The following is a 21,536-nucleotide window of genomic DNA, read 5'->3' as shown; positions in this document are numbered from 1 at the left end:
CTGGTTACTTTAAACTGTTGGACAAGCCTAATCTGCCTTTATTTCAGGTCATGATTTCTAATTTCTCAAGTCAAAAGAAAGTAGAAAAATAACATGTGCATACTATGAACCCTTAATAGTAAAATATTACTGCTTCCCATCACTGACAGACAAGTAGGTTTCTGATATGAAAGTTGGGGTTTTTTTTATTTTTGCCAAATACTGGTAATTCCCAGACATGAAGTCTAGCTGGCTTCTCTGGCATTAGGGGTTGTGCTCCCTCCCTTCCTCCTCAAAGGTTTTAGCTGTTCCTGAATTGAGTAATTTTCCAGCTGTCCATTAATAACTCCTGGTGCATGCTGTCTTCTTGTAGTACATTAAAATAGTTATACATATCTCTGTGGTACTCTTTTCATCAGGTGTCTAGTGTTGTGTTTTGTTGTGTGTTTGTTTAAACCTTTCTCCCTTGGGAGAAAGGATTATAACACGTCTTGCCAAGCTTCTTTAGTACTGAAGTGTAATGTGATATTAAGCCATCTGAATATAATTGAATGAATGATTTGTTACATTGCTTTCCTGTTGACGGTTACCTGCAGTTCAGCCACAATTTGATTATATTCTTGTTCCAGGAAAAGCTCAATTGTAGGTCCTGTTTTAATCAAGACTTTAATCACCATGGTTAAACCTCTTTTTTCTGTCTTTTTTTTTTTCTTTTTTTTCTAGTACAGAGCAGTATTCAGAGGTTCCAAGAGAAGTTTTTTATCTTTGCTTTAACACCTCAACAGGTCAGAGAAATCTGTATTTCCAGGTAAGAAGTAAACGTGTCACATGGCATAGGTAAACTTTTGCAAAATTTCCAGAGAAAGCATGGGTTTTTTGATTAATTTTATGCATCGCGTAAGCTTGCAGATGCAGAGTGGTAATCCTCACTACACTAAAGTTATGCTGAGTTTTTCTGTTCTGTTTTTCTTCAGAAACTACTGTGCACAGACTATGTGCTGTTGGGGTAAATCCTATGCTACTAAAGAGCTAACAATTACTTGATTGATTCCAAGTAATTGTGACTATTTAGAGAGGTGGTAAGCTTTTCTTCCCTGCATGTTTCCTGGCTGCAGGAATGGAAAGCTGCTTTTATCTTTTGTCCCTGGGTTTGTGTTGCAAGACCTGTGGTGTAAGCCAGGAGAATTAATGGTTTTTTTTCCTCTCTGGCAACATTATACTTTATTGTTACTATAAACTCCTGACAGAGGATGCTAATCCTGAAGTTCTACTTAAGTTGAAGTAGCTAAACAGAGGTGTTGCTCGCAAGAGTTGTTCATAGCTCAATAAAATTAAAATAAGAGCCCAGTATTAGTGATGTTGGGACAGGAGTGTCAGTTCTTTCTGCATACGGCTGGAATACGAGATCTGCTTTCTAAATGGGTACTTTTTTTTGTCTTTTATCACAGGGACTTCTTGCCAGGGGGCAGGAGAGACTACACAGTCCAAGTTCAGCTAAGGTACCTTTTTTCATAGTGTTCTCTTAGGACTTCTTAATTGGCTAATGTAACATAAGTCTAGATGTTTGTGGGGACATACGAATGTGGTGACACTTGGAAATGACACTTTCTCTCTTTGGGGATATAGGTTATGCCTAGCAGAGACAAGCTGCCCTCAAGAAGATAATTACCCTAATAGTTTGTGTATTAAAGTAAATGGAAAGCTGTTTCCGTTGCCGGTAAGCTTGTTTGTATGTATTTGTGGCTTCTTTGTGAGTTGTGAGGTGTGTTTTTTTTCTGTGATGTTAGCCTGCTAAAACAATCAAGCTGTTTATTGTTATCACTCAAATTTCTGTAGTTGCTAATGTTAGGCATATGGTTTGTACCTTTGCTGTGTGAGAGATCCAGTGGCTGTAATAATAGTAGTGGCTAGATTAATTGTGTTTTAGCCACCTATAGCAAACCTCATTTGTTGCAGTCAACAAAAATATGTCAAAACCATACCAGTGTCTGCATGGGGAATCTTCCTCACAGGTCTTAGAACTGAATTTGACTTGATCATTTTGGGCTGTTTGGCCTATCTGTATTTCGGATTGGCTTGAGTTCCTTCTTAATGAGGGAATGGTATCACCTTGTGTACAAATTCTTACACTGCTCTGCTTCTGTCTGGTTGGAACAGAGTTTGTTGTGGGGCTGAGGAACAGACACGTGTTAGTTCCTAGTGTTTGCTGATACTGGAACAGAACAGCGTTGACACTTACACAGTTTTGTAGTGTCTGATACTGCAAAAGTTAGTACGTAGGCAAGGTGGCCTCAAGGCTTGAATATATACAAAAAGTGAAAAGCTCTCATTATTATTGAAAAATCTCTGGAATGGGTATAACTGTACAACAGAACAGATAAACTCTTATGTAACCCATTCTGAAATAGTTTTGGAAGCTGTAGAAGACATGAAAAGTAGTAGTACAGAGTTTTTTTTTCAGCAGTGGGTTTAGGAAAATGCTGTGTGGAGAGGGGAGGTGTGAAACTGCCTTTTCAGAACATTTGTCACCTTCTTGGAGTGTCAAATGTGTTGCCCTGTACCCTCCCTTCTGCCATATACAACCATGACCGCCGCTACTCAGTTTAAATTAGACTCTCTAGCTTTTCTTCCCCCCTGCTTCTTTAACCATTGCATCACTGTTCTTCTGTCTTCAGTGTGTAAGAGGAGTTCTTTCATATGTTTGCTGGTCCATATCTTCTGCAATTGCCAGTTATGTTCGCTGTGATAAACTTGAGGATTTTCTTTTGCGGATTGTATTCCTTTCTTGAAGCAACCTGCCAAAAAGAATTGGGTCTGATGTTATCTTGCGGACATTGATGTTTGCTAATTCTCCGTCTTGCTAGTGTAAGACTAGCATAGTCTCTGCTATGCTGTTATGCTATCCATTTTGTGCGTAACATGTCACAGTCGTAGCAAAAATTGTTTGTCATCTTGGACAATGCTTTGCTTTACATTTACATCCTGTAGGTTCTTCCTGCACATCAGGATTCTTTAATCTGTTCAGCAGAAACTTTAGGTGAGAAAGTGAATAAATGATTATTGTCTTGGCAACTTGCTTTCCTCTCTTTCTTCACTATGAGCTGAATGACAAATACAGTCTCAGTCTGAGTCCTCCTGTAAACATTTTTCTGTTGATTTGGTTACTGTCTGCATCCCTCTGGTTCCTTTCTGTTGCAGGAAATGTAAGATAACTTCTTTGCCTGAAAGACGGCTATTGTGCAGCTTGGTAGTGTTGGTATTAGGTAATTAATCAGTGATGCCAGCCTCTATTGCCAGCTTGTACAGTTCTTAAGTGAGTACTGTTCTGTCTTTCCCTGATATAGTGGTTCATGCCTCTGCAGATGTCTGTAAATCATTCTTGGTCATCTCCTTGGCTGCAATCCTTACCAGAAACTTCAGAGAAATGCTGCCAGTGTGCCAGTACTGCTTCAGGTTGTGCCAGCTCATGTTAACAGTGTTTTCTTGTATTCTTCTGTGTCCTGCTCTTATAGTGTCGGTTCTGACTTAAAAGGAGTAAATATAGAGCCTTGCATGCTGATGTATTGGCAAGTAACAAGGATTTTATATATAATGCACCACAGCAGGTGGTTCTTCTGTTGACTTCTCTTGCAGGCAAGACAAAATGCCAAAGTTGAAAAAGGTAATTTGCTTTTCTTCTCGGGGAACCTCCACAGACTGCTGCAGGCCTCTTTCAAAGGACAAAATCAAATATGTCAGGGCAGGCTGGAAATAACCAGATAGAAGACCAATCGTCCTTTCTGGTGATAGACTTTTTCTTTGTGCCTGGAGCAGATTCCACCTGTTTTGACTAATACAGTTCTTGCGAGAAGCGTGGAAGACTTAAAGGCCCAAATAACTTTGGCACTTGGTAGCCACTAGAATTGGCAGCCTAACTAAACGGTGCTGGAGCATGCTGGCTGTGTTAGGCCACTGGAGAGGCTCTTCGATTAACTCCTGGAAGGCTAGGAAGGGAGGGTTTAAAGTGTTCTAGGAGTACAAGTTTGAATCGGATCTCAAGGCTATTGCTCTGTGGAAGAAAACAAAAATCTTGACTGAAAAAAAGCACATGTGCTGCAGTCTTGTCTCCAAAAAAGAAAAAAATATTGGAAAATGTCAGATAACTTGAATCCTTGCTCTCTTGAAAACAAAGCAGCTGCATTTTAGGTTGGAGACCAACAGGGTTATTGTGGCTGGTACAGCATGCGTGAAAATACTCTCCTAAGTATTGCAGGGATGGTGTGTTTGTCCACGTAAGCTCATTATAAAGTCGTAGTAGAGAAAGGCCTACTACAGCAAAGCAAATGGATATATAGTCTATAAATGGCTGCAGCTGTTATGTCTGATTAAAGAAATGGCAAATCACTCATTCTTTTAAATGTGAAATTGTCAGCAGTCCCCATGCATCTGCTGCCTCTGTTCTGTGATAAAGCATATGTGGTAAGGTTCCTGATGGCTACTGGCTCACTCATCTGGGATGAAAACAGTTTTTAGAGAGAGTGCTTCAGTGATTGCTTTCTGCCGCTCTGGCATGGCAGGCCTGCCTCTGGAAGCTCTGAGTCCCTATTCTGTCACTGCAAGCAAGAGTCCTGTCTGAAATTAGTAAAGGGCAGTGGTGGGGCGCAGCTGGGGCTTGGTTGTCAGGTGAAGTGTATGGACTAGTAATAGAGCTGCTTTGGAAACCTAGGAAGTGATATGACAGCCACAGAGTCCTTGGATTAAAGGCAGTGATTGTCCTTGATACACTTGGCTAGTGAGTGGAAGAGGCTATTTATTTCTGTTTTTTATTTTCAGACTTAGTGTCTTTCAAAGTAACTCTTACATTCACAGCCTAGTACTTGGAAAAATTGTGTTTCTCTGGGTAAAATAATATGTGTGTGTATTTTTCCAGCATATAATTTCTGGGAGAGTTTTTCCTGTAGAACACCACTGGCTTGAACTAAATGAAATCTGGCAGTTGGTTCTGTGCAGGACCTGGGGCTGCAATCTTTTACTGGCATCCTTCTTTTGCCGGATGAGTTTTTGAGATGAGTGGACTGCAGGCTGTCTGTGAGCTCAGAGCAGAGTTGGAGCTGCTGCTGCAGACTGGCTGGCTTTCATAGTGACAGACGCAGGGTGAGATGAATAAGCTGCAGTCAGGCCGTGTGCTCCTTCCCACAGCAGAAGGACTTTCCACTCACAATGTGCTGGAGGGTGTGTGCTTGCCTGGAAGCGAAAGGAAACCAAGTGGCTCCCGATTCAATTCACAGACGTCATGTAGGAAATAAACTACAGACAAAAGCTGTCCAGGTTATGAAATTCTTCGTCAAAGCTAAGCAAACAATATCCAGTTTATTTGGTTTCTGCAGATAACAGCAGAGCCCATTAGCTTTTAAATACAGCTAATATTCTATGTACAGCCCTTTATCAGGGGCCTTGGCAGTGTACAGATGGCAACTTGTTGCTAACGGGTCTGGGTGTAGTTGATGCAGGGCAAAGCAAACACCAAGGAGATGTGGAGTTCTTGGGATGAGATTTATTGTTTCTTAAGTATATTTTCTGGGTGTGAAATACTGCATTAACTCTTCAGGACTTGCCGTGTTTGTCACTAAGGCTGCATCCTTTTGATGTTCCACACTCTTTCAGTAGGGTGGCGGAAGAAAAGGACAAAGCATCAACATTTACTTCTTACTCTTCCAGCGAACTTACCTGGAGCAAAACTGCATTCTCTTCCACTTTTTCAGCACTCCTGTAAAACCACTTTAAAAGAAAAAATGCTTTAAAATTGACTTGTAGCATTAGACTGTCAAAGACTGATATTTCTCAAAGTGTTGGATTTAGTCTCCAGCCTAGAAAGCCTCTAGGCCTTATGTGCTTCCCATAAATCTGTTTAAAACTAACAAGTCTGTTTCAGCAGGTTTTAGAGTGCAGAGGGGAGACTTTGTAATGCTTTTGTTGTCTTTTCTTCCCACAGGGATATGCTCCACCGCCAAAAAATGGAATAGAACAGAAGCGACCTGGGCGCCCCTTGAATATAACATCTCTGGTTAGGTTGTCGTCGGCAGTGCCAAACCAGATTTCCATTTCCTGGGCTTCCGAAATTGGAAAGGTAAACTGCATGTTCTGTAGGATTGGGGAGGTTGTCTGAATAACCTCATCTAGCATGCCTTCTCCCCTGCTTCTTGGTGTTGCTGGCAAGGTGTATGTACACCAGGAAGTGTTCAGTGTCAGGTGACTGAATGTATTATCAGTGCTGGGAAACAGTTTGCTTTAGATGTACAGTAGTTTACAGTAATGTATGTGAGATTTGCATACAGATGGCAAAGACTTTGATGTAGAATTCCTGTTAGAAAGCCTGCTGTTAGGGCTTGCCTGATGTGTGTCAAAAATAACAATAACTTTTTGTGGTGTAAATAGTACAAAGCAGTTCAGATGTGACAAAATAACAAAAGAAAAACCTAATTTCTTCCTTTGTAGCCTGGTGGTGTGAAAAATAAAATTCTGTAGCTGTTTTTTCAAAGGCACGTTTCTCAGTATCTGTTGTAATGGGCCATTGACATTGGCTTTTGAGGTTTTTGTATTTTCAAACAAGGTATTACGAAGTAGTTTTACAAAGGCAATTTTTTATTTCATAGGAAGAACTGATTAATGGAGACTTCCATCTCTGGGTTTTTTGAAAATCTTTTTTTACGTGAAACTTGCCTCTCTTGAGTTGATTTATAATTGTACTTGCAAATAAACCAAAATGGGTCTAGGTCAGAGAGCTCTTAGATGGCAGGTTGCTGGGAAGGGTTTACTGGGGAGGTATCAGGCTGCTGGTGTCAACTGTTTCTGGGCTTGATGGATCCTAAACGTGCTTGGTTGGACTATACTTGTGTGTGGGGTGTGTGCTTTGTTACAGATTAAGAGTATTCCGGAAGTGACTTGAGGGAGAAGTGACTCAATGTGGAGAAGGATGGCGAGCTAGGGAAAAAAATATAATTGAAGCCTCTTCATAATGCAGTTCTAAACTTCATGGAAAACTGCCGTGGGGGAAAAGCACACTAGACTTCAGGTGGCAGGAGATAGTGTGGTGACTGGAACATGATACCCGTTGCTTTCTAGTGCCTGCCATCATTCATCAGAGTTGGAAAGGAGTTAGCCTTTAAAATGGCTGCGTAGCTGTTTAGAAATTCCTCTGTGGATTTACTAAGGAAAGAAAGGAGGAGTGAGGATTTTTTCTGAATTCTTCCTAGATTTAAATAGCTGTTGCAGCAGCCCTTTCAGCTGTTGGTAAGTCAAGAACTACTTATTCCTCTCCCTCTGACTAGTTGTGTAAATCTTTCTGGATTCAATTATCAAAGTAGCTTACCTCTTCTCCACTTCTCCCCGCTCTGAATCTGTGGACCAGAGACATCACGTTTCAAAGTGATACTCCAGTATAAACTTTTATACACTAGTTAAGATTATAAAAAGGAGTTGGAGAGAAGGCTAATGTTCAGAAAATAAATGAAGGGCAGTGTTGATAGCCAGGTTGTTGGTGTTTGTTTTTTTTCTCCTAGAACAGAGGTGGAGGGAAAGATCTAAGCTGTTGCTTCCCAGTCATAAAGCACAAGAATCTTGAAACGTCAGCAGTGTTGTGTGTGGTCTTGGCCTCTCCTGCTGACCCCTGCTTTCTTCTGCCCCTGTGTCTGCCAAAATGTATTCTCAGGGAAGCAGATGAGTTGGAGGTTGTCCTAGCACTCCCCTTTACCCTTGAGAGGTAAAGTGAGTTCTTTGGTTTCATGTTGGTGCTCTGCTCTGCGTACCAGACCTCATGTAGCAGCTGTCTCTACTCACCTGCTAAATGAGACCCTTGGGGACAGTGTGGTAAGGGCTTGTTGGCCTCTGGCTGACTGACAGCGGAGCGCTTTTGAGCGAAGGAGGCATTAACCCCACAGAGGTGGTCAGGCTTGAGCCTACAGAATTATTTCTGGAATAAACTGCAATGTTGGTCAGTCTTTAAGGAAAAAAACCCAGCCATTTTTCTTGGTGGTCTCCCATGTGTTTAGATCACTTTATTTGCTTATCTAGCTAAGAGCTGGTTTTACTATAGGTGGTAAAGGAGGAGCAGGTCAGTAGGTGTTCTTGTTTAAAATTCTTATGCAGCGCCCAGATGGTATAGGAGCCATAGGAAGGTGGGTGGCGGTGGGTGGAAATAAGAGATTGCAGCTGAAAGCATTAATATTCTGCAGTAGTGGGGCTTGCAGAATTTTCTTTTCATTAGTGACCTTGAAGAGAGAGGGAATGCTGAACAAAAGAAGCTGGCAAGTGGTGAGAATTAGGGAAGAGTCGTAAAAGCTAGGAAATGTGGCCAGCCTCAGAGGAGTGGATATGGTGTAATGAGGCCTGGCTGAAAAGTGCAGAGCAAGCTAAAGAAAAAGTACAAAGGAATTGGTGCAGTGCCCTGCCATTTGAAGGTGTTTTGTTTGCACCTGAAAGGCCGTTCCTCTCTCTTTTGTCATTTTGCTCCCTGCTAACAGATTGACACTGAAAAGGGGAAGGATTCGGGAGACAAATGTGCAGAGTCCTTAACGACTGCACACGTATGAGAAGGTGTGTCACCAGTCTAACTCATCTTGCCAACAAAAGAGCCTGGATTGTCTCCGGGTTGTGGAGTTATTCTTCATAGTTAAGTCACAACCGGAGTAGGACAATTGGACCTCACTGACAGGAGAATTCTGGCAGTGTTGGACTCTTCCACAATGATGAAGTCATCTGTCAATGTGTTTCATAACTATAAGCAAAAAAGTCGCCATGTTTTTGTTTTTACTGTATGCTGCTACTGGTGTAAATAGCAATCTGTTGTCATAGTGGAAGTACTGTATGAAACCAGTATTTAATTTCTAACCACTCTTTTTGTAGAATTACTCCATGTCTGTGTATCTCGTTCGTCAGCTTACTTCAGCAATGCTCTTGCAGAGATTAAAAATGAAAGGTATCAGAAACCCCGATCATTCCAGAGCACTGAGTAAGTCAAATTAATTTGCCCGTCTGTACTTTTGGAGGGTGGCTGGTGGCTTTTTTAAAACAGAACTGGTAATACTTGGGGGATTTGCAGCATTATGACAACAAAGTCCATGCCCAGAGTATCAGAGGCTCCCTTTGCTGTGCTGAGGCATCATGCACTTCTTCACTGAGGGTCCCTGCACTGGTAGGGAGCACACGATGAGATCCCATCTGGAATGTTCTTATGGGAATGCCGTGAGCACTCCTTACTGTGGTGGGCTGTGAGGTGCAGGTAGATGTCCTAAATTCTCTTCACTTGCATGTGATGCTGATTGTACCTCACTCACCGATTTTTTTTTTTTTTTTTTTTTTTTAATTTGATTTTTTTTTTATAATTATCTCTTTGCATGTCAGGTTGTTTGGTGTGCTAACCATCACAGCTGTTGGTGCACCTGCTGCACATCAAACAATCTTGTGATGCACTGTGTTTGCTTGTTGCTTATAAATAGTTTTGTTTTGTTTGATATTGCTGTGAACTAGTTTCTTAGATGCTTAGTTTTTTTAGATAGCTGGAAATAAAGTACATGTACTGGAAAATCAAGATTATCATTTAAAATAATGATGTCGTGTATAATTTCTTAATTTATTTTAATAGTTAAAGAAAAACTAACTGCAGATCCTGACAGTGAGATTGCCACAACCAGTCTGCGGGTATCTCTGATGTGTCCTGTAAGTATGGCTGGAAATTACCGTACACAGATTTGTACTTAAGTGCAGAGTTGGGCTACTTTTAAAAGGCCCCAGTTCAGAAACTTCACTGGTTTTTGTTATATATTGATTCATTAACAGAAAATAGTTGGGCGGAGGGTGCACATCTACAAGCACCTGGTTGTAGCAGCCTTCAGCTGACAGTGGTTTAAAGCTGTGAATGCCTCTGTTGTAATGCAGTCAGCATCAAGTTACTGCTCGTGCATATAGCGAGGCCTTTAGAAGGAGTAATCCTATATATTGAGGCGCTGAGGCTAATTAAGCAGGGTGACAGAATAATTAAAGGATACAGTGATAAATAAAACTTGATCTCCTTGTCTGGGTGGGATTGTTTACACTGCCAGCTACCATAACAAATTAAAAAAACTGATCACAGTGTAACAAGGTAATGTTGCCTTGGGGTTTCTCTTCCCAGGTAGAAACTGGCTTTTTGTCTGTGACTGGTGTGTTAAGCTCAGTGTCGAAATGGGTATTCTGTGTATCTGAGTCCAACGTGGCTGGAGCTCACAAACCCCCTTGAAATATTTGCCTAAAAGAAAATGACAAAAGCCCGTACTTCAGCGGGTATTTTAATAAAAAGAAACCCCTAGAAATGTTGCTGCAGGTCTGTTAGAAATGCTTCTGACTGTTTTTAGCTCAGGCTTTGAGGATGGTTTTATTGTTCCTGCAAGTGCACTGTGTGTGCTGTGACCTTAGCGCCAGGCACCTCTGTAGTGAGAAGAGGCAGTTGCTTCACTGACTGCCTCTGATTTCATTGTTAGCCGATACAGGCCGACTTCATGGTCTTCTGTTCTGACACTCTTTACATGCATCTCCTGCAGCTGGGAAAAATGAGACTGACAATCCCATGCCGGGCTGTTACTTGCACACACCTGCAATGTTTTGATGCTGCTCTTTATCTTCAAATGAATGAAAAGAAGCCTACCTGGATCTGCCCTGTCTGTGACAAAAAGGCAGCTTACGAGAGCCTAATATTAGATGGGTAAGAGACTGGGTTTGCGGATTACACTATTACTTACAATTATTCGTGATGTACTTGATAGCTACTTTGTGACTTGAGCTTTAGCCATTTCATACTATTTGTCAAAATATTTTAGACTGGGAGGAACTGTTATTAGACCTTGTTAGTTTCTGTTTCCATGTAATAAAATTCATATCGTTCATCTCCTAACCGCACTGACAAACTCTTGAGCCTCAGTATATTTCCTCTGGAGAAATCCAGATGTGACATCTAAGGATAGATGAAACGCCTTTCACGTGTTCCTGTCTCTAAAGATATTAACTTCAAAATTTAACTCATGAACAAGTGTCAGACTTGATTCAGAAGCAGGAACCATCATCCTTTGTATGGAAATCCATGAATTGCAGTAATGTTGGAGTGGAATATGGGTAGGCTGGGATACTCGGGTTTAGATAGCTGCGAAGGCTGCAGTTACAGGCTTTCAGGTAAGATGAACTAGGGAAAAGAGTATGTACGGTGGGTTGAAGGTGATCATAAGTAGCTTTTCAACAGTGTCTCCTTTTTACTTTGAATAAAAAAAATTCACTTGGAATCAAAAATGAAACCACTCAACTTTTTATTTTTCAGGCTCTTTATGGAAATCCTTAATGAATGTTCAGATGTGGATGAGATCAAATTCCAAGAAGATGGATCCTGGTGCCCTATGAGGCCAAAGAAAGAAGCTGTGAAAGTCTCAAGTCCACAATGCACCAAAATAGAAAGTATGTACATCTGGGTACCGCTTGCAAACCAACAAAAAGGCTCGGAGACTTAGCTGTAGCTTGGATTATGTGTGTGGATGTAGATGTTTTTGTGAAGGGCTTAATGTTTCTAACCTTCTTGTCATTTAAACTAAAAAGGAAGGGTGGTTGTACCTCTAAATATGTGTGGTTTGGGGCTTAGTCTTTGCTCTTTATAATAGCAGTTAAGAAAACAAAAGCTTGCTCTTGTTTTAAGCCCTTAAACTACTAGGCAAAGATTAAAGCTTGTGCTTTAAGATTTGTAACATGATACATGATACTAATAAAACAGTTCCTGGGCCACCACATTCTCTGCAGTGGCCAGGAAGAGGAGCTAAACCAGGATATAACTGCTGATGCCAACAGCCTCTTAAAACCCATGATGTCTTTTATTTTCTTGTTTAGGTTCTAGTGTTGTTAGCAAACCGTGTTCTGTGACGGTAGCCAATGAGGTAAACAAGAAGAAAGTTGACGTTATTGACTTGACAATAGAAAGCTCTTCTGATGAAGAGGAAGATCCTCCCGCCAAAAGGAAGTGCATATTTATGTCTGAAACGCAAGGGAGCCCAACCAAAGGGTTTGTCAATTTTAAAGTTAGTTGTTGTTCTGTAATGTCTCAGATAAACTGATGTGTAGACGAACTGGAGTTTGTGTGTGGAGCTGGATCCACACTTCCAGAGGGGAATTGCTAGGCCTCTCCTTGCAGAAGGTTGTATTCATACAGTAACTTTGTATAGGCAAAACACTATTAAATAGTTTTACATCTCACAAAAGACTTGCGCTGACTGTTGCTGTGTTTGCAGGGATCTCTCTCCATAGAAAAGGAAGCTGATTAAACTAATGGACAGGATTCTCCTGAGAAAGCAGATTATGCCAAGTGGAGGAGCTTTATGTGTTCTTGCTGTGTTGGTGTCATCTGAAAGGCTTTTCTCTCGCTGTTACACCCTTTATCTAACCTGCTCTGGTGCCCAGGAAACTAGACTGTGCTGCGTGTTTCATCCATCTTGTTGGGCTTGGAAGGGAGGTGCTTTGCTGTTTTGAATCAGCATGGGTTTTTCCTCCATCTCTCTGTTGAACTCTGGAATGTCTGGGACAGTGTTGTGGGCCATGGTTATCAGTCAGTCCTGCACCTTGGTTAGTGCAACCAAACAGCTTCCCAAGTCCTCGGTCAGCTGCTCCGTCTTTGTAGTCGTGCCTGACGCCAGCAGCAGGCTTAACCAGCTTTGTTACTGTTGTGCCGCCTTCTGTCTGTCCCAATCTGTGCAACTCTGCTGCAGTTACTGTTTGTGGCTTCCGTAACATTCTTGCTCTTGGCCCATAGGGCGCAGGAGGCACGCAGGGAGAGAGGGGTGCTGGTTAGGCTCACCAGCAGTCACTGCTCCACAAAGGTGATCCCAAGCGTCAGCTTGTAGCGATGGCTTATTAGTTTGCTGCATGCGTGAGGTATGTGTCTTGTGTCTCTCAGTGCAGCAGCTTACGTCTTGTACTAAAATAATAGCAGTAAAAACACGCTCCTTCTGTTTTGCAAGCTCTTGAAGTAATGAGTGGGTGTACTGTGTCTAGTCCACAGGACTGTGAGGTCTTTGAGCACATTGTTGGTCACCATCAACAGCTTCTGAGCAGTGATACTGAAATGTTGCTCTCTGTGAGGATTGTGGAGGAGTCCTGCAAGAGACTCTTCTTATTTCCATAAGGAAAAAATAGCTACAAACACATCTTAATGAAGTTTCAGAAGGCACCAAGGCTTCCTTCTGTGCTCCTGTGTTTGTCTAATATGGCTACCTGCAACCATAATTGTAGAAGAACTGAGTTTTCTTGTCTTGTCTGTGGCCAATGTCTCTCCTTGCTGTTTGGGTATGGAAATAGCATGTTTTCATTTTTCAAAGTTATGCTTTCGGGGAGTAGCTTATCTCACGCAAACAGCCTTGCCTTAACGCTAGTTTTGGTAAAACTGGGGCTGTCTTCCTGTAGGCAGAAGCAACGTAGGCTGGAATGTAAGAGGTGCTTGAGTAGGGACGTCTGAAATCGGAAGCAGCATAAATGCCAGCAGTGCAGCGGTCTGGGGAGGAAGCTGTGAGTGGGTAACACTGGTGGGCTGGAGGGAGCCATGCGGAGCAGCTGGGACGCTGGGTGTTTCCACCTAGTTTGGGAATTTACGAAATATTTTATGACGTGGCTGGTGCCTAAACGCCTGCGGTGTCAGGTCGTTAACAGTGCCGTGAAGTAATCGAGCAGGAGGGGGGGGTGCAGGAGGGTTTTAGCTGCTTGCACGCTCCTGGAGAGCTGAACTTAGCTTGGGCTCAGGCTGTGAGTAAAGATGGGTTTGATATTTAACTGCCATGTGTGTAACCTGTGCTCCAAGGGCTGAGTAATGGTCAGTCGTGCCCTTGGCATGACAGGTTGGCACTGAGGAAGGGCTCCGTGGAGAGGCTGCACTGAGTGCTGCTCTCCTGGCTCTGGCTGCCCGCACGTCCCTCCCAGGGTGCTCCACAGACACAGGCAGCCGTTTGTCTCAGAGTGGTAGACTTACAGCTCCGGCCCAGCACTCTGCTTTAATGCCAGCTTGCTCTTATGTCACAGCTGCTGTTGAGAGCCAAGATATGGTCATATTATTATGAAGACTGTTATGAAAGAGGAAATTAAAGTGGAATACTGTGTAGTGAGTAGCCGCACCATAGCTGTGTTGTAACATAGTGACCTTGTGAGTGAGAGTGCACAGCGGTGCATAATTTCTCTTCCGTAACTAACGGCCAGGTTGTTTGTAATTTCCCATGCTGTTTAAAACAGGGTTCTCATGTATCAGCCATCTACTGTCAGAGTGCCCAGTGTGACAACGGTCGATGCTGCTGCTATTCCTCCTTCATTAACGGACTACCCGGTACCGTTCCATCATCCACCGATATCCAGTATTTCATCGGACTTGCCAGGTAGGTGGTGGCTATCTTTGATGTCTATTCTGACAGCCTTATTAATTTGTGGGGTGGGTAAAAAAGAAAAAAGTAATAGAATTGGTCAACATTTTTCCTTAATGGAACAAGACTATATGCGGTATTGTACTGATGTGCTGTCTAGACGAGCCCAGTACAGGCTGTCTTTCCACTTTCAGATTGCACTTTGCAACAGTGAAGGGAAAAACATTGCTTCTGGGGTACAAATTGGTGCTTTGGAACGGCAGCCAGAAACCCTTCTTGCTATATTCAGTTAGACTTTGTGTAAACGTCCGGTTGTTACGTGTTGTAGATGCGAGGGAAGAGTGGCTGCTTTATTTAAGTGTTATAGATGCGTGATGGCACTCATCCCGATGCTAGATGTAGAGATGTTCTGCTAGCTGATTCTAGTGGTGCTCTGTCTAGACTGTATGAAAAGGTTAAGGTGAGCTACAATATGTAAGCTGACCTCTATTGACTTTCTTTACCTAGACATACCCTAAATGCCTATGATGTATTCTTCAACACTGCTGCTAAATATCAGACAAAAGGTGGGGATACTGATTGTTTTCTATCCTGGCTCCTTGAAAAGAACACTGTATAGAGGGACTCTGGGTTTCTCTTTGCCGGCTGTAACGAACCCAGAGCCCAGGAAATGGTGACTTGTGGTGACAGGTGTCACGTTGGCCTCCTGTACTTCCCTCTCCCCCCTCCATTGCCTGTCTCCATTTCTCCCCTGCAACATCTCGGGGTTTTTTCCTCTTCTTTCAGCACCAGTTTGGCAATGGGATGGATATCGTTCCCCTTGTTTCTCTGTCCATTTTGGTCCCCTTACTGCTCCCTCCCTCCACTTCTCCCTTGTTAAGGAATCTGTTGTCTTCCCAAATTGGATAGGAGGCTGAGCTGAGGGAATGGAATTCTAGAACTGCTGTCCATCTCTGTCAACCAAAGTTCTAGAACATGCAAGAACAAAAGCAGCTGTCAATTCCGTAAAAGCAGCTGAGCTTAAATCTCCTTCAAAATTTTTCTCTAACGGAGAAGAGGAGGAGAGAAGCCACTGGCCAGAACAGGTCTGGAGGTGAGGGGAGAGGGAGGGAGTAAGCTTACCATTTCTTTCTGTTGACATAGCAAACACAAGGCCAATATTTAGAAACGAAATGAAAAAGGCTGTAATTTCTCATTGGTTTTGTAATTTTAAACATCTTGCCCTAAATGCTTACACGCTATTGGTGTATAAGATGGACGCTAGTTGTCACTGCTCTTAAGAGGATATACCTTGAACTACCTGTAGTTTCCTCTTCTTCATTCCTTTTATTTGTCTAGACACAAAACGGGGATGATATTAGAAATGTTTCCTTATTGGCTGCCCGTGGGTGGAGGAAGAGACCTGCTGCTTGTTTTTGGACTTGTGCATGTTGTGACTTTACTTCATTCCAGCATCTTTTATGTGATGACATTCTTCATGTCCCAGTTTGGCCAAGTCAGGTACAATATGCAGTGAAACTTGCATTATGAACCAACAGCTCCAAATGGCAACCTCCATCTAAGCAACCACATTGAACCACCCTGCAATATCCAGTGAATAATACATCATTATGTCATTCTCATTCTTAAAAAGAGCCACTTGTACTAAATAACTCGTTTTGCTGCTGCCTGAAGTAGTCGTTGAGAGTGGTGTCACAGTGGTATATTCCATTTAGAAACTGTGTAACAATTACAAAATCTGTTCTACGACCACAAAAAAAAGTTCCTTAAATTTGTTGTGTATGAATAAAAGAACGGCTCATCAAGTTATTGTCCTTCTCTTCTTTCTAGGTCTGGATTTTCTTTCACTAATCCCAGTTGAATCACAGGTATGTTTCTGAATGGCTGGGGGGTTAAAATTGCCAACTCTGGTTTTTGTCATATACTGTTCGAGTGTATTTCAGGGTGCTGTCATCATCTGTGCGGCGTTTGCAGTCCACTTGCTTAGACCTGACCACAAAGCAGGAAAATCCCATTTTCCCAGCGAGAGGTGGCAATGAAAGGTGCATTAAGGGAGGGTTTGGTTTAGCCTTACTGTGATAAAACCAGGCATGGAAACCCGCTCTTTATCGATAGTTTGCCTTTCTGAAGCAAGTACTTGTGCAGCACTAACGTGAATACACCCACTACGTTACCTCACGCTCTTAGTTCATGCTGTGTGTCTGCAGGCCAGATTAAGCTCTGTAATTATACTGCAGTGATTGTTGTTTCATTGGTTTCGATATCAGTAGGAGATTGTTAGAAAGAAAATACCTTCATTAATTTGATGGGCACATGACTGAACGCTTCTATAATAAATCCCTCCGTGTAACACGTAAATCCCATTGGCTTTGGATTATATGGAAATTGTGTAAGTCAAAAGTAACAAGGTGGTGCTTTTCCTTCCCTGGAAACTTAAAGTTTATGTAGTTAGGGAGAACGATTCTTACCGTAACTAGATTCTTACACAGACAGACTAGGGCTGAAGCGTGGGGGAATACTGGCTCCCTAAGACAAGAGGATCTGAAGCAGACCCTCTGTTTCATCTCCCTGTCACTAGAAGACAACAGGAATAAGACTCTGCAGTAGAGTTGACTTTCTGGTGCCTTAAAAGCAAAGGACGAACTTCCTCCTTTTCTTTCCGCTTACTGCATCTTGCAATACTCTGTGCCTGACCTTGAGATCTGAACTGCCAAAAGTGGGACTAACAGAAGTTTGTTGATGTGTGAGACTGGAAGCAGGTATGCTGCTGGGAAGTGTCCACTTTGGACAGTTCAAACAGTTCAGGCTCAGTTCCAAACTTATGCCCGAGATTGGAATCCACAGGGTAAGAGAGTGCAAGGTGTGCTGAGCGGCGTGCGTGTGCGCGGGTGGGTGCCTTACATTATCCTCGTCTCTGACACCTGTGGCAGCCGTGTCCTGTTTCTAAATGCTTAGAATGTTCAGCTCTGCTTTGAGAAGGCTTGCCTTTCACTTGAGGAAATTTAAAGCAACTTAGTCATTTTTTTTTCTTGATCAGGGCTCATTTGTCACAACTAAAATGTGTAGAGACCTGCCTGTACCGTTGTGGGTAGATGTGATGCAAATATTGATTAGTACAGCTGCTGCCATTTGAGGGGATGAAATTATTCTGACCTCCACCAAAGTAGCAGAATGCTTTTTGCTGCCTTTCATGATGAAAGGAGCCTGAAATATGCAGTTGTGCCCAGTAGCTATGGGTGGTGAACATTCTCCAGATGCTAAGGTTTTGGGGTTTTTTTGTGGACATCATGTGAACATGATGGTGTTTTTTAATGCACTAGTAAATGCTCAAGCTAACCAGTTAGTAAGAACCAAAAAAAAAAAAGTTGGGGGGGGGGGGGGGGCGGAGGGAAGAATGAGGGAGAAGGGCTCGTGGCTACCATCTCTGCTTGCTTACATGCTGGTTTGCAGAACTCTGGTTCTTGCTCTGCATGTTTTAACAACGTTCTGCTAGTACTGTGTCTTGTGCTTGTTGTAGGGAAGATGTATCTTCAGAGCATACATTTCCCTTGTGCAGTTAGTCTCTTCATTCTTCATTGTTTGTTTCAAGCAGTACTGTCCTCCTATGTTTTTGGATAGTCTCACCTCAACCTTAACAAGCAGCACGCCTGGCAGCATCATCACATCAACCAGTCACCACGAGAGCAGCATGCACGTTAGCTCCTCCAGCAGGAGCGAGGCAGGAGTGATAACCAGCAGCGGAGGCAGCGCTCCCGACATCATCTCACTGGACTGAAACAAGGGGCAGCACGGGACACCAGGAGAAATTGCACAGAGCTGCTGCTTGTATCTCTGGAACTTCAGCATCTCGGAAGTTAATTCTGGTATTTATTGAAAGGATTTGCCCTCTGGAAAATGGCGCAAATCCATCTACACTAGGAACAGAAGTAATAGATTTCCCCCCGCCCCTGCCCCGCCTTGCTCATTAAATAGCTGGATAGGAAAGGCCCCTTCAGAACATGTTTTTATGCTTTCGGCTTGTTCTGGGGAAAGACTTTTTTTAGTTGCTGGGTGGATTCTGCAAATGGTTTTTAGTTTTGTTGTAAAACACAGCAATAATGTAAAAACAAACTTTTTTAGATAAAAAAAGCAATTAACCACTCTAGAACAACAACAGCCTGGACAAAGGTGCAGATGTGTATGCATTGGTAATTTTTTTTTAATACTTTTACTGGGGCCTGTAATAAACTTAAGACAATAAAGTTTTGTGAAATAGCCATGACTTGTCGCATGTCTCTTGCTCCCCACTTCCACCTTACCAGGGGATCTAGGGGAAGCCTCTGTAAAGAGGATTTTTTTTTTTCCTTCCTCCTGATTTCATTCTTTTCACAAATGCAACAAAATCCTAAGCTGTGACAACTTCTTAATGTTCTTTGGGCTGGGGAGGGGACAAACTCTATGCAAACCCTGCATTACACAATCTCTGTGCTGTTGTGTCAGAACTAGGACACCACCCCAACCGCCAAAAACTCTGAACTATGCACAGTTAAGCTATAGTAGAATTTCTGGTTTGGTAATTTTAAGAGGTGATTAACAAAAAAAAAAAAGCTGTCAAGTTCAAATTTAGGGTGGTCCTCTTGGAAGCTGCCACCCATCACTGGGTGCTGAAGTGAAGCACATGCTTTCTCTGGCAGCTGAAAGGAGCCAGAAGAGGAGTTCTGTTCTCTAGTGCAGGATTGTTCCTTAAGATCTCCTGCTCGTGGCTTCTGTGACTTCAGTGGCTGCTTGGGAATACTGTGCTCTGACCTGCCCTGGGGAGGCTTCAGTTTTTTGAAGAAGAAAGCCGTAACTGCACAGTGTTCCCCACCTAACTGGAGTTATGTGTTTAGGGCTTAATGATGCTTTGTCCCATGTTTCATGGCCTCCTAGTCATGGCTTTTCTAATTTAATTGGAATAATTTCCTCCTGTTTTACTCCTCTGATGGAATCCGATGCTTTTGTTGCGTGTATGCAGTGTCTCCCCACACACCTCTAAGGTAACCTCTTCTGCATGCCAAGGTTATCAGATCAGGAAAATCAAGTTGTTTCCATGGAGCTGGCATAATGGCATTGCCTATACCTGTTGACATAGCAGCTTTTCCAAGTGTTGTGTTTCTATTAACTGTGTTTGAGATTCTCTTCCCTATTACCAGCTTTCACTTTTTGCTAACTTTGTGTTCCTTTTCTCTTATTCTTTTAGTTGGATGTCCAGTGCTTTTTGCTTTCTGTTTCTGTTAGAGTATTTGACTGAAGTTGACACGGGATGTATTGTAACTCTTGTCTGCCCTGTACTCCCACCTTTAATGCTGCATTACTGTTCCTCATGGCCTTTTTTGTATGGTCTTTCACAGCAGTCTTCACATGTTGGTCTTAATATTGCTTCCAGTCTTTCCTCTCCTTTCCTTAGCTGCTGGATTTTTAAAACCTGTTAAGGATCAGTTTTTAGCGTGATTTATTTCCAATAAAGCCATGCTACTCATGAAGTTTTTTCCTAATGGCCTGCAGCAGATCAGTGCTTTCTGCATCACAATTGCACAGTGACTTGAACTACAGAGTGTAGAGAGAGGTTCTGGAGTCATTCTGAATAAAGTGTTTAAAACTGGTATCTCTTGCTGAAGATGTTGTTTGTGCTCTTAATATCAGGGTAAAGTGTGACTCGGGCAACTGCTGAAATGGCTGAAGGGGTGTAAACATCTTACGGGTACATGTGTTATGCGAGTGCCATTTTTAGGACATTTGCTCTAAACCATTTGTGGTATTATAGAATATGGCTGGAATGTTGTTGTGCCCTGTTCAGTTAGTTATCAGGGCTGAGGTAGGGCTGTGTTCTCCAGCTGTTTTGGGCAGGTGCTTTGCAGCATTTTGCTGTCATGGGGCTAAAGGTTTAAAGCTATGTCAAATGCAAACTGAAGGCACTTGAGCCTTACCCCTGCAGGGGTGAGCTAGGCTGCCACAGGCTGTGGTGTGAGGCAGGTGGTCAGGTGCACAACGCATTTTCCCTGCAGAGCTGCTGTACACAGAAGGGGTAATTATGAGGCTTGTGTAATGCCTAAATCTTTTAATTTTTATCTTGTGGATGATGTATATTAAGGGGTTGGAGTACTGCGGTGCAGTCGCGTCATTCATTTAATGCATCTTCTTCCACAAGACAAAGAATTGACTTTGTTCTAAGCAAACCTCTCTGTTACGGCTAGATGAGGGTTTTGGTTTATTTTTCCTTCAACAAGTTCTAAAATACATCAGAATGTCTGTTCAAGATTTTCCAACAGAACAGAAATCCTGAAGAAAAAGTGAGATGACTTCTTACCTCTGTTTCCACTGTGGAAGTATTTGGTTACTGCTTTGGGCAGACTGTGTCGAAGATAGATACCTTCAAACCAACTGCAGAAGGAAAGTAAAGCTTATGAGACTAATACAGGGGCCCTCTACGGCACAGATAACCAGCATGCATGCAACAAGTCACAGGGCAAGAGCTAGCCCATTTCCCGCCTCCCACCCCAATCCATTTGCTACATCTGTATTTTCCAGAAGTGACCAAGCTGCTAAAATACCTGTCACAGAAAGGCTATACATGTACTGACTAGTATGACTACTAGCCTGAGCTTGCTTCTGGTTTTTATACTTCCAGGTCAGATAAAGCCGTCTGAAACAATCATGAGCCACGTAAGCAGGGCTTTGCTGCCCTGGCCAGCGAGCCAGCCCCAGGGCGTTCTGCACCTGTCCAGCAGCAGGAATTCTGGCATTTCTTACTGGGGATTTCCAGTATCTGCTCTTAAACCTAGGTGCTGGATGCTAGAAAGCTTGCCTGTAACCACAGGCCTTCTGCTTTCAGTCTTCAGGAGCACAGAGGACTCAAGTTTGGAAATGAAAGAATGTGTCTTCGGGCTGAGAGGACAAAACCTGACAGTTCAGCCAGAATTTCTGCAAGAGCAACAATGAAAGGAGCTGCTTCCTAGGTTAAAAGACAACTGCGGATTAGGCAACCTGTAAAGAACATCATTAGTCCTAGGCAACTGATTTTTATTTTTTTTGATGTGTATTTTTGACATGGCCATCAGTGACCACAGATGAGATACAGACAGCAACAATGCCGTAAATCAAATCAGCACATCATTTTTATTTCTGTTTTTAGTAGTCGATCATGCCTTCATCACA

At 42.7% G+C, this 21,536-nt stretch overlaps 1 protein-coding gene across 22 annotated transcripts in view; it reads left to right on the top strand.

Annotated features, from left to right (window-relative positions):
* The window catches only part of LOC101918024 (E3 SUMO-protein ligase PIAS2), a 33,473-nt gene extending 13,489 nt beyond the window's left edge, over nucleotides 1–19,984 (top strand). Inside the window, exons 3-16 of one of the 22 annotated variants that reach the window (XM_055790570.1) lie at nucleotides 703–787; nucleotides 1,428–1,478; nucleotides 1,606–1,696; nucleotides 5,951–6,085; nucleotides 8,860–8,965; nucleotides 9,599–9,672; nucleotides 10,533–10,693; nucleotides 11,300–11,433; nucleotides 11,857–12,044; nucleotides 14,239–14,378; nucleotides 14,871–14,929; nucleotides 16,194–16,231; nucleotides 16,307–16,405; nucleotides 17,982–18,118. In XM_055790570.1, the coding sequence (XP_055646545.1) occupies nucleotides 703–787; nucleotides 1,428–1,478; nucleotides 1,606–1,696; nucleotides 5,951–6,085; nucleotides 8,860–8,965; nucleotides 9,599–9,672; nucleotides 10,533–10,693; nucleotides 11,300–11,433; nucleotides 11,857–12,044; nucleotides 14,239–14,378; nucleotides 14,871–14,929; nucleotides 16,194–16,231; nucleotides 16,307–16,402 (1,358 nt within the window). In that variant the 3' untranslated portion in view covers nucleotides 16,403–16,405; nucleotides 17,982–18,118. Of the gene's footprint in view, nucleotides 1–702; nucleotides 788–1,427; nucleotides 1,479–1,605; nucleotides 1,697–5,950; nucleotides 6,086–8,859; nucleotides 8,966–9,598; nucleotides 9,673–10,532; nucleotides 10,694–11,299; nucleotides 11,434–11,856; nucleotides 12,045–14,238; nucleotides 15,014–15,701 lie in introns of those variants that run through there. The other 21 variants (XM_055790568.1, XR_008744743.1, XM_055790572.1 and 18 more) reach the window with 21 other exon arrangements.
* The last annotated feature ends 1,552 nt before the right edge of the window (nucleotides 19,985–21,536 follow it).

Source organism: Falco peregrinus, chromosome Z (genome assembly GCF_023634155.1).
Source record: "Falco peregrinus isolate bFalPer1 chromosome Z, bFalPer1.pri, whole genome shotgun sequence".
NCBI lineage: Eukaryota > Metazoa > Chordata > Aves > Falconiformes > Falconidae > Falco > Falco peregrinus.
This window is presented reverse-complemented; position numbering and strand designations above follow the sequence as displayed.